The following is a 12,652-nucleotide window of genomic DNA, read 5'->3' on the forward strand; positions in this document are numbered from 1 at the left end:
ATTCTGGAGAAATCCTGCACAAAACTCCTGTAATAGCCTGCTAAGCCTAAAAAGCTGCGAATCTCTGTAGGAGATGTAGGTCTGGGCCATTTCTGCACAGCTTAAATCTTCTTAGGATCTACCATAATTCCATCTTTGGATACAACATGCCCCAAAAATGCTACCGAGTCTAGCCAGAATTCACACTTCGAGAACTTAGCATAAAGCCGATGTTCTTGCAATGTCTGCAACACAGTCCTGAGATGATTCTCGTGTTCTCCTTGGCTACGAGAATATATCAGGATATCATCAATAAATACTATTACAAATCTATCCAGAAATGGCTTGAACACCCTATTCATTAAATCCATGAATGCAGCTGGAGCATTTGTCAGTCCGAAAGGCATCACAAGAAACTCATAGTGCCCGTATCGAGTTCTGAAAGCAGTCTTAGAATGGGCAGCTCCTTGTAACTGATCAAACATGTCATCTATACGAGGCAAAGGATATTTATTGCGTATTGTTATCTTGTTCAACTGCCTGTAGTCAATGCACATTCTAAGGGATCCGTCTTTCTTTTTTACGAACAGTACTGGTGCACCCCATGGTGATACACTAGGTCTAATAAAACCCTTATATAACAAATCCTGTAACCGTTGCTTTAGCTCCCTCAAATCTGCTGGTGCCATTCGGTATGGGGGTATCGATATGGGTTGTGCGTCAGGTAGCAAATCAATACCAAAGTCTATTTTTCGTACTGGAGGCAATCCTGGTAAATCCTCAGGAAATACATTAGAAAATTCTCTCACTACTGGTAAATTTTCTATACTAACTGTTTCCTTTCTTGTATCATTTACAATAGCCAAGAGACCCAAGCAACCCTTCTTCAGAAGTCGTTGAGCCTTCATAAAGATACAATTTTGCAAGTCTTTGGAACCTGACTCCCTCTTAGAATAAAACTAGGTTCATTTGGTATCTCAAACTTTACTATCTTTGCATGACAATCGACTATAGCATAGCAAGAAGATAACCAATCCATTCCCATTAGCATATCAAAGTCAATCATATCAAGTACAATAAGGTCATCTAGAGTATCTCTACCCTCAACCCAAATCTGACAAGCACGATACACGTATTCAACTAATAGAGACTCTCCAACGGGAGTAGCAACTAGAAACGGATCATTCAATAGCTCAGGGTGTCTACTAAACCTCAAAGCAAAGTACGAGGACACATAAGAGTGAGTAGATCCCGGATCAATCAACGCAAGTGCATCAAATGAACAGACAGAAAGAATACCTGTAACCACTGCATTCGAGGCCTGAGCATCCTGTCTAGTAGATGCAAAAACTCTCGCCTGACCTCTACCAACATTCTCTTGTCCTTGATTCACAGTAGCACGGTCTCCAGCACCTCAACCTCTATTTCCTGTACCTGTAGCACCTGAAGTATTACGAGTAGTCTGAGTCGGTGCAGCTAACTGAATAGAAGCCTGGTTGAAATTTCTCGAAGGCTGATGGCAATCCCTCAAGTGATGTCCCAACTGGCCACACCGAAAGCACTCTCCCGTTAGAACACGACATTGGCCCAAATGTGATCTACCACAGGTCTGGCAGACTGGAGTAGTGGCATATATCTGCCCAGAATTACGATGTTCAGATGCTGACGATCCAGTAGTACCCTATCTATAATATGATCTGTATGTGGACTATGAAGACATGTGTGTCCCTGTCTGAGAACCCTGTTTGTGTTGTTGTCCCTGATTTCCTGCTCTTCTATTTTCACTAAAACCGCCACTGAAAGCCCCTCTTGTCTTGGCCTTCTTACGTAATTCACTAGCTGCACGCTCCTCATGTCCCTTGTTTTCAATCTTTCTAGCAAGGTCTACTACATCAGAGTAGGATAAAGTCTTCATCTGTGGGGCTACTGCAGCGTATAGACGACCAACCAATCCATCAACAAACCTCTGAACTCGAGCTTCTTCGGAAGACACTAAGTGAGGAGCATATATAGCCAGCTTACAGAACTCAGTGTTATATGGTGACACATCCATATCTGGAGTCTGAACCAAACTCTTAAAGTCTCTAGCATATTGTTGCATCAGACTGTCTGGAAGAAAATGATTCTTGAACAACTTAGTGAACTCGTCCCATGTCAGTAGTGGTGTTGATACCCAATTTTCCCCATGTATTTTTATATACTCAAAATAGTCTCAAAATATCATGTACATGCATATATAAGCATGCCCAAGAATTTTGGTATTTTCCCTTATTTTTAAAGTTTTTAAAAGCAATTTATTGTCCATTTTAGCAGTACAAAACCAATAATTGTCCCAAAAAATTATCCTTTTTGTGATTAACCGATTTTTATTCTTATATTTACACCAAGATATAATTAAGATAATTTTTGCATATTTTTTACGCATTTGTTTGGTATTTTTAAAGCTAAGTTGCATATAGTTGCAATTATAGCCTATTTTTACGATTAGCATCATTTTACAATTGTAAAATCATTTACAGTATTTCTAGATTAATATTTATACTTTATTAATTAGTCCAGTACCTTTAATTTGTTTTAAAATCTATTTTAACTATCTTATAAAAAATAAAAGAGGAAAAATTGGCTATTTAACAAACAACCCTTTATTATTTAAATGCTGACCAATTTAACCACACCCCCCATCAGATTTAATTGACCCAATACCCAATTAAACTCACCCCAGCCCAATCCCTAATATAACCCGGCCCAACCCCGATTTAATCTGATCCGTGGATCAAATAAGATCAACGGCCCAGATTACCTTTCCTTAATTAAAGTTCTAACTACCCCCACTGACCCCTCATTCTTCACAGTGTCTCATCTCTCTACTCTCTCTCTCTATCTCTAGTCTCTTCTAGAGACTTCTGTCTCTTCCCCTTCTTCGACGAATCCCTTCATCTTCTCCGGCGACCTTCTCCACCGGAGACCATGGATTCCTCACCCTCTGCCTCTGTATGGTTCTCTCATGCCGGTAAATGTCATCCCTAAGGCCCTCAAAGGGAGAGGACCCGTCTACTCACACCCATGGTGTTCCTGTTTGCTTCAGGCCTCCGAAGTTTGATTTCGAGTGAGGCCTGTGACCTTGGAGGCTCGAACCAGTAATGTTTGAGGTTCTTCTTATCTTCTCTGAGGTTTTCTTTGAAACCCTAATGTTTGGAACCTCCGATTCTTTTAGATTTACAGTAGATCTACGCATATTACGAGTTATTACGATGTTTCCTTTAAAAAACTTTCTATTTTTCTGAACGGACCTTCACTTTTAACTAGGGTTCCGAAACCCTTTCTCAAAATGGTTTTCTTTATCGATTTTTAACACTAGCTCATGATTTTCCTTCATATTTACCATTGTTGAAGTCTTTTCCATGTTATTGGGTCAGTATATGTGTTTGATTATCATGGATGGCTTGAAATTCTAGTGATTCTACTCTGCTTTCCCATTAGGGTTTATGGCTCTTCGTCTCCTTTGCATGTATCATGTCTACTCTATTGATTCGTACTAGTATCTGTGTGAAACCCTAATTTTTAGACTTAGAACCTTGAAAGCTGCTCTTTTTTCCTGTGTGCTTGCATTTGCGTTCATGTTTCACTAATCTTTACCCTATGCTGTTTGTCTTTGGGTTCATCTCGCATCCCTGACTCACATGACTCCTAAATTTATATACCAGGGTTTCTTATTTTCGTCTAATGTGTGTTCATTCCCTTTAAATCAGTATTAGTTTGCCACTTTGAATCCTTGAATGATTGTGACTAGTACTTTACTGATTTTGTGTATTTTCCTTTAACCATGATACTTGCCTTAGAACTCTTTGCTGATTTTATGTATTTTTCTTTAACTGTGATACTTGCCTTAACACTCTTCACTGATTTTGTGAATTTCCTTACTTGTTGACATCTGCCTTAACTGATAACTGATTCCCTGCGATACTAGGGGATCTCTTACTGATTTTCAAAATGATACTCTACCTTATTTTATGTGTAAGCATGTCGCCAATTGATTCTTACTTTCCTTAATTCATATGTTCTGTACTTGGTCCTAATCACACACCTTATTCTTTACTACTCTATGTATGATTGAAATTAGTCTTTCAATTAGTCTCTTTCCTTATTTGTTACCCTGGTAGCCGTTTGAACTAGGACTCCCCAATTAAAAGGGAGTACTTACATTGATTGGGATTCTGATTGTATTTACTTCCATAATTACACTAGACTTTACTTCTTACCTTATTTTCTACCCATTTTTTGAACTATAAATACACTACTCTTTCATTTACAGACATCACGGAATACTCTCAATTATACATTCTCTTGTGCTCTTCATCTCTTGCTCTTTTTCTCTATTGCTGTTCTCTGCTCTTGCCTATTATTAGCCGGCTGTAAGCCAAGGCTAAAATTGTGTTATCACTTTATCTTTGCATCCTGCTCTTGCTCTTTACTGGTATGTCCTAGTTTCAATTCAAAGGTCCAACAACAATGTGATTCTCTATTTGTTTCAGTTCTTACTATCTCTAGTTTGCTTCTATTTGTGGTTCTCCTGCGAAATCTGTAATTAAAATGTATTACTAGCATGTTATTATGTCTTCCCTTCCATTTGGATTAGTATACCCCCTTTATGTGTGTTTCCAAGCATGACTTGCATACTTATCCCAAATCCGTATCACCCCTCTATGTGGTTGTTCTTCATATCTGTTTTCCTTTCCTATGACTATGCCTGAAAGTGTTTGAGCTAGTCCTAGACCTTCGCTGGGTTACAGTTTTTGTCCTATGTGTCCTTAGCCCCCACTATCCCTGTTTGTGCTTGCTGGACCAGCATTGGTTCTGGGGTCTTTGGCTGTGTATGAATCTATCTTTGGAGGTGCTTGTTGTTTATTACTCTATTCTGCTTTTCAAAAAAAAAACTCTTTTTTTACTAAACAGACTCTCTTTGTTTTTACGAAATGTTTTAAGTGAAATTCCTTTCAACACTGTCAAAACATTTTCGAACTCTCTTGCACTTCACTTTATTTCTAGATGCTTAAGTTCCACCCCCTCAGTGTGAGCACTGCTTTGGGGACCTCCTGAGTACCCTCTGAACTCTCACACACTGAGGCTGGTATCTCCACACTGCACATGTTTAACTCCTGGTTACTAAGTCTGGGCGTGACCATGGCCCAAGAGCCCTCGAGGTCCTTAGGGAACTTTGGCACACCCAAGCTAAGAAAGGCTATTTTGGCAGTAAAGTTTGGAGGATTTGGGCCTACTGAAGGCTCCCTATAGAATAAATTTTTATTTTTTTATTTCATTACTGTAATTCAGATACTACTGGTTTGTAATAATTTGTAAATGAATGATTGGGGGCTGAATAGTGAATATGGGGGAGGGGTATGCATGTTTATTTCTTTGGGTAGAAAACATGTTTATAGGTTTTTATTTACCTATTTGCGCAATAAATAACCTGCTTAGGACATGCATTTCATATGTTAGAAATCCTGTTTTAGGTCTTTTATTCTCAGCATGTTATTGTACTCACTTCGTAATCTTAATTATTAACAAACTGTCGTTACTGCATTGGCATAGTAGAGATCATGTTTTAGGAACTCTTCTGTGCATTAGACATCCTGCTGCTTAGAGATTTATACTTATCTGGATTGCAATTGTGAAAACGCCTATTAGCATGCTTAATCCAATAATACAAGTACTATGCGTATCCTTTCTTTTTAAATCAGAATCAAATATGCATGTCCACTCTCTAAGACAATTAGACAATGTATATGACGCCTAGGCAACTTAGGCCTAATAACGAATTGATTATACTATGTGGTTACCAGTTTNGAACTAGACTCCCCAATTAAAGGAGTCCAGTTGTCTTAATTGATACTAATTGATTGTTATTTCCATGTTTGTGCACTCTTTGCCTATGTATTGCCTGTTTTTGAAAACTATATAAGGACCTAGTCCTCCCTCTTTCTATCATCAGGGAATTCTCTCATAATCAGAAACACACAAAAATACACCACTCACACACGAAACTCATTTTTCGAGCAATACTATTTTTCTAATCCTGCTTTACTTGAAATCTTTTGGAAATGCTGTTTGCAATTTGGTTTTTTTTCGAGGCTACTTTTGCTTACTTATTTTCTTTGAAACTGGTATGTCCTTTGTTTAAATATTCTGCTTCACCCCTATGTGGTTACTTTACAGGTTCAGGCTTCTTGTTTACTTTATTGCTTACATGCTGTAATTTGTGCTTCACATCTCTTTTCTTTGCTTCTGTTTCTGTCATGGATCCCTATCCCTATTCCCTTCTATGTGATGAGTTAAGGTCTTGGCCTGACAGTATCCTAATTACTGCCCAGGCCATGACTTGATCCACAATGGATCCTAACTCTCAATGTTTGGCTAGCAGGCTGGTCAGGGGTGTGCCAGCATCCCAATTGCTGGGCATGACCACCCGCCTGCCGTGTCTCTCCCTGATTCCCTTCCCCCTATGCACTTACACTTACTCTTAGATTCTAAGTTCTGCCCCTCTCTTATGAGCCTTGCTTTGGGACCCTGAGTTCCCTCTGAACTTGGACATCTGAGGGATGGCATCTCCACACTGCACGATGCTCTTGATTCTGAAATGTTTTTGGGGTGTAAGCACTGCCCGGAGTCCCTTTGAGACTCTTGGGAACTTTGACACACTCCAAATATGAGAAAGTCTTTTGGAAATCTGATCCTGGAAGTGGTTTATCTCATATTGTTGGACTTTGAGTCAAAATTAGGCTAATTAGATGTAGCTGTAAGCGCTGCTGTAATTTTTTTTTACTTTCTTTTTGATCCATTCGGTATGTAATAACTTTGTAATAACTATTGGGGATGGATGGTGAAAAGGGATGGGGGAATGAATCCATGTAAAGGGTAGAAAGCATGCCAATAGGATCTTTTATAATTCTGCATTTTTTGCGCTTAGAAAGCATGCCTATAGGATCTTCTATAATTTCTGCATTTCTACATGTAGAAAACCTTCCTATAGGTCATTCACAATTTCTGCACTTCTGCATTTAGAAAACATGCCTATAAGTTTTTCTACGCTTCTACACTTCTGCATTTCCGCATTTTAGAGATCATGCCAATAGGTTCTGCATATAAAATCATGCCTTAAGTTTTTCTGCATATACACACCATTAGGCAAACAATCTTAGGCTTAATAATAACCAACTCATTCTAGACATCATGTCTATAGGACTCTTGCATTTATATAACTGTTTTAAAACTAATGACACTTAGAGATCATGCCTATAGGAGCAAACCAACTGAATCTGAATCGTCCATCTCGCTAGTAAGTCTAGAATCAGTGGTAAAGTCGTTTTAACATCTGCAGAACTTTTGTTTGTTTCTAAAATCAATAATCCTCCTTAAAATCAGTACACCTTCTGCATTGTTAGATATCCTGATCACAGATCTCACCTTGGCAAGCCAGTAGGTAATTGATTAACTGTATCAGTTCTGATAACTACATCTAGTCAAGACTAATTCGGACTCCTCATCTGAGAAATATGTGATGAATCAGCCTATCCTACGCCTTATTTAATAAAAGACCTAACCAGTATCTGAAGTCATGCTATGTATTTGCATTTAAGTGAGGTGGCCTGTTTGAGCCCTAATTGATGTTGGTCTCCCCCTATTTGACTATATGTTTTGATTGTCGCCTAGATTTTTTATCCTTTCTTGAACTTCTGAAAAGCCCCAATTCCCTTCCCTTTAGGACTAGTAGTTCCAATGCCCCCAGGACTGATAGGATCGGGACGGGTAATAGCATGCAATAAGTAACGATACCATTCCGCGCTTCAATACCTCAACGGGGTGGGAAGGGTAGACATGGAGATGATGATCACGCAATAACACCATGCGTACGATTGACTACCAGTGTTGTGCGGATGTCCATGTATTTTACAAACCTAGGACCCCCCTTCCTTTATGTAATTATTTTAGATTGACAATTTTCAGTTCTTTAAAATTCTGCATTTTGTTTCAGTCATTAAAATTTCCCCTTTAATTTTTGCACTGTCCTCTTCTTCTAAATAAAATTTTCTGCTCACCCACTTCTGTATCTGATTGTTTGTATTCATTATTTGGTCCCTTTTTTTGCACTTAGACATTCTTTCAAATAACTAGGAAATCACCTATTCAAAATTTCAGCATGCTCAGTAACCATTATACATATCTACTCGAGGTCCTTATGTGAAATTTGTCTTGTATGCCTACTTGCTTTAAAGTCACAATTGTAGCATGGCCGGGAACCACACTAGTGGATCTTGAGGGGTGCCTAACACCTTCCCCTCGAGATAATTTCTAGCCCTTACCCAAACTCTGGTTTTCCAACTCAAACCCTTCTTAGTGTCCTAATGCACTTAATCATTAGGTGGCGACTCTTCAAACTCCAAAACTCAATTCCCAAAACGGGAAGGAGTTGTCCGCCCAAATGTCGTAAACCCGATTTCGCCTATTAAAATGGAAAAGGGGGCATCGACAGCATGGCGACTCTGCTGGGGATTTTCTTTTAGGCTTTTACCATAACATGTTATTTGTGACTTTATTGCTTCTTTATTGCTTTTATTTAATGTCTTTGTTTCTCTTCTACTTCGAAACTGACTTGGCTTTTGTTTTCTTTTATTGCTTTCCTTCAATACTGTTGTAATCATGAGCAATTATTATAATTATTATTTTATGAACGTGCAAATACGTGACAATTTGTTCCATTCTTGTAATTGCATCTTCAACATCATATTCCACTCGTGCCAAAGAAATATCATAGCAACGCTTATAATGAGTGGTTGCGCCCTTCCAATATATCACCCCCTAAATTTGGCAAAGGCGTATTTGCGGTAAAACCAGTCGATCAGCGGTGCAGTCGACGGTTCCGTGCCTTGCCCTCTTGAGTTGTCCGCTCAAGGGTACCGGTCTAATACCCCATAGAAACCTTACTTTGTTTTAACTGACATGCATCACTGTCAAACCTAGTCGAGTCAGTTATGCTGTCCACATAATGACTCTTTAAGATAGCCTTGTCCAAAGTCCACTACCAAACGGACGCCACCATATTTTGTGCATTTATTTGGAGAACTAAATGTCGCTTATGCTAATTATTGGTTTAAATAGTCGAGTCTGGCGGGGTAAGGGCCTAACACTTTGTTTTGCAGAAATGAGGCACGAAGTCCCTAGATTCGGCATGGTAACCAACATTCACCCAAGGTTGCTAAGCTGGTGGGAAGACCTTCACTCCAGCGATCAGGCTCTCGTCCGCAAATACTTGGGAAATTTGCCTTCCCTTTTGGAAATCCAGCCCGACAACAAAAGCATAGAGGCTGCAACCTTGTTTTGGGACAATGATAGATCAGTGTTTCGCTTCGGGGACCTTGAAATGACCCCTTTGCTCGAAGAAATAGGAGGGTTAGCTGGTGTTCCTTGGGAGACTCCGGGTTTGCTTATGCCAGAAAATTGCAAGGGTAAGGGTTTCCTCAAGATGATGGGACTGAAGAAAAACCCAGACTTGACTTGTTTGAAGGACTCTTACATTCCTTTCGAATATCTATACGAGAGCTACGGCCATAGCAAGTCCTACCGCACCTACCCAGATGAATTTGCCCTCACCTCATTGGGGCATATCCACAGAAGAGTCTTCATCTTCATATTCTGCATTTTGGGGATGATAGTATTTCCCATGAAGAAGGCTAGGATCCATACCAGACTGGCCATGGTTACCAAGACTCTAATGGAAGGCATTGGCAGGCAGCCTTTCAGCATAGCACCAATGATTGTTGCAGAGATATACCGAGCCCTAGAAAAATGTCAGCAAGGGGCCAATCACTTTGAGGGCTGTAACTTACTACTCCAGCTCTGGCTCATGGAGCACCTCCAAAGGGGTGAATATCGGCAGGAGATCCTACGCAGGGACTGGGATGATCATATCGCATTCCATCAGCCAAGGCGAATAAACTATGCTTAACATGTTCGCTCAACCAGAAGACACTAAAGGATGGGTAGAGTTGTTTGAAAATCTGAAAGAAGACCAAGTGCAGTGGATGTTCGAATGGTTCCCTACTGAAGAGTTCATTGTCCGATCTTGGGATGCACCATTTCTTATTCTCATCGGCCTGAGAGGAACTTATCCTTATGACCCTCTCCGAGTCATGAGACATGCAGGAAAGAAGCAGGTTATACCAAGGGTCGACAAAATGGTTCATTTCAGGGCCGATTTTCAGGATGATGATAGCCCTCATAAGTACCAAGCTCAGCACATGTGGCACTGCAAAATCATACCGGAAAGAGACTCTATTGAGCCGGATAGATACCACGCCGGTTGTTCGCCATACTACTCAGGTTGGCTAGAAGATGATCATGAAGGCTTTGGACAACCAGGGTTTGCTCGAGGTCACAGGGTCGTCGATGAAAAGGCTGAGGAGCGGTTTAAGTACAACCAATTGCGTAAGAGGATTCGGGAACACGAGAATGAACACTGGGAAATTCAAGAAGCTCATCAAAAGTTGATCGAGGAATGGAAGGATATGGCTGTCAGCGCCAACAAACGACTACGGTATTTGGAGCGAGGTTTGGTAGAATTGGAAAGGAAGTTCATCCAAAGGATCGAAAACTGCCAGAATGCTGAGGGAAGCGAAGGAGGACACATGGCTAGAGCTTACTTGCTGCTGGGACTGCGTGAGCTGGTGAAGCTGTTCGATGGTATGCCAAGTCTGGGGAAGGTCCTTCTGGGACCAAGTAGTTAGGAGTCTTTCTTTTGCATTAATGTAATAAGGCCCATGGCCATTGGTGACATTTTATTTCCGCTATTTTTGTGTCGTTTTGGGATTCGTCTTATTTGTTATCAATAAAATGAGGCATTTGGCATTATAAGTTCTCCAAATCAACTTGTCGCTAGGCCTAACTCGGGCACAACGAGGCACCCAAATTAGGACACGATTTATATTCTTGCACTGTGTGTTTAAATATTGCAATGTTTTCTTCTCATAATCCTTACTGACTTGTTACCTTTTTGTATTTACTTTTGTTTTATTCCCCTCCCCAAAAGGTTAGTTCGTGCACTCTGGAATCATCATCCTACTCCACAAGATCTAAGGGCCCTCCACCTCCTCCTCCCCCGAGTCCTATCAGAAACAAGAGCAAGGGAAAAATGGAAGACTTGAGCAACATCAGGAAGGAGAGCTCGGTTGAAAGGGTAGAGACTTCTCAGGGTATTCAGGTTTCCAAGGAAAGTGCCTCCCAGCTTGAACAAAAGTTATTGAAATTTCAGGAAGAACTGGACCAAGTTCGGAACTTGGCAAACTTATCATTTTCCCTCACTGCCCCGGATGTCAATGCTCCAAATCCTACACCTCCACAAAACATCCCAAAACCACAAAACCAATCCGCTTGCCATCACCACTGCAACACACGCCACATTTCGAACAACACCCCACTACTCATTTCCGAACCACTAAACTCCACAAATGATCATCCCCAACACACCCCCATCTATGTGGAAACCATACCACAATATACTCAACCTATTTCAAGCACACCAGAGTCTGATGACAAAGACTCTCTCATCAGGAACCTGGCCGCAGAACTCAAGAAGCTGACTAGCCGAGTCCAGGGTGTTGAAGGAAACAAAGGTATCGAGGGGCTGAATTATGAGGACCTTTGCATTCAGCCAGATGTCGAACTTCCGAAGGTGTACAAACCTCCCAAGTTTGAGATGTTTGATGGCACAGAGGATCCCAGAATCCATTTGAGGACATAATGCGATAAGCTGGTCGGAGTCGGAAGAGATGAAAAGGTTCGCATGAAGCTCTTCATGGGAAGTTTGAAAGGGGATACTCTATCTTGGTACATTAGCCAAGACCCCAAGAAGTGGAAAAGCTGGGTAGGTATGGCGTCTGATTTCATGGACAGGTTCAGATTCACTATGGAGAATGCGCCAGATGTATTCTACATCCAGAATTTGAAGAAGAAACCTACAGAGACATTCTGCGAGTATGCTACTTGTTGGAGATCAGAAGCGGCTAAGGTCAGGCCGGCCTTAGAAGAAGAACAGATGAACGGTTTTTTGTCCGAGCTCAGGACCCACAATATTATGAGAGGTTGATGCTGATTGAAGGCCAGAAATTCTCCGACATCATCAAGCTAGGGGAAAGGATCGACGAAGGCATTAAAAGTGGTATGGTCACTAATCTTGAGGCATTGCAGGCTACCAACAAGGCTCTACAGTCTGGTGGCACGTCCAAGAAAAAGGATGTGAGTGCCGTGATGGTTGCACAGAGAACAAAATCCCCAATAAAATATCAAACCTACCCAGTATCTCCTCTCACATATCAACCTACCCCTAATTACCAAGCACCCCCGCCTTCCTACCAAGCTCCACCACCTACTTACCAATCATCTCCACCTCCCACATATCAACCTACCTTACCAAGATATTCCCAACCTGCACTCGTCTACCAAGCCTATAATGCTCAGCCCTCTCACTATCAGTCACCTCCCACCCACCAAAACTTCCCTAGACCACGCCCTAACTTCGACCGTAGACCTCCCAAGCAATACACCGCCATCGCCGAACCAATCGACCAGTTCTATGAAAGGCTCAAAGCTGCTGGTTACGTCACCCCTATCCCCGCCATAA

The 12,652-nt window shown here is 41.0% G+C and overlaps 1 protein-coding gene across 1 annotated transcript; it reads right to left on the reverse strand.

Annotated features, from left to right (window-relative positions):
- Positions 1–1,393: 1,393 nt before the first annotated feature.
- LOC109207800 lies at positions 1,394–2,032 on the reverse strand. The gene is made up of 2 exons (XM_019370790.1): positions 1,720–2,032; positions 1,394–1,641 (listed from the first exon to the last, which is right to left on the reverse strand). Exons 1-2 carry the CDS (start codon positions 2,030–2,032, stop codon positions 1,394–1,396), a joined length of 561 nt encoding a protein of 186 aa, XP_019226335.1.
- Positions 2,033–12,652: the final 10,620 nt, after the last annotated feature.

Source organism: Nicotiana attenuata, unplaced genomic scaffold (genome assembly GCF_001879085.1).
Source record: "Nicotiana attenuata strain UT unplaced genomic scaffold, NIATTr2, whole genome shotgun sequence".
Classification (NCBI taxonomy): Eukaryota; Viridiplantae; Streptophyta; class Magnoliopsida; order Solanales; family Solanaceae; genus Nicotiana; species Nicotiana attenuata.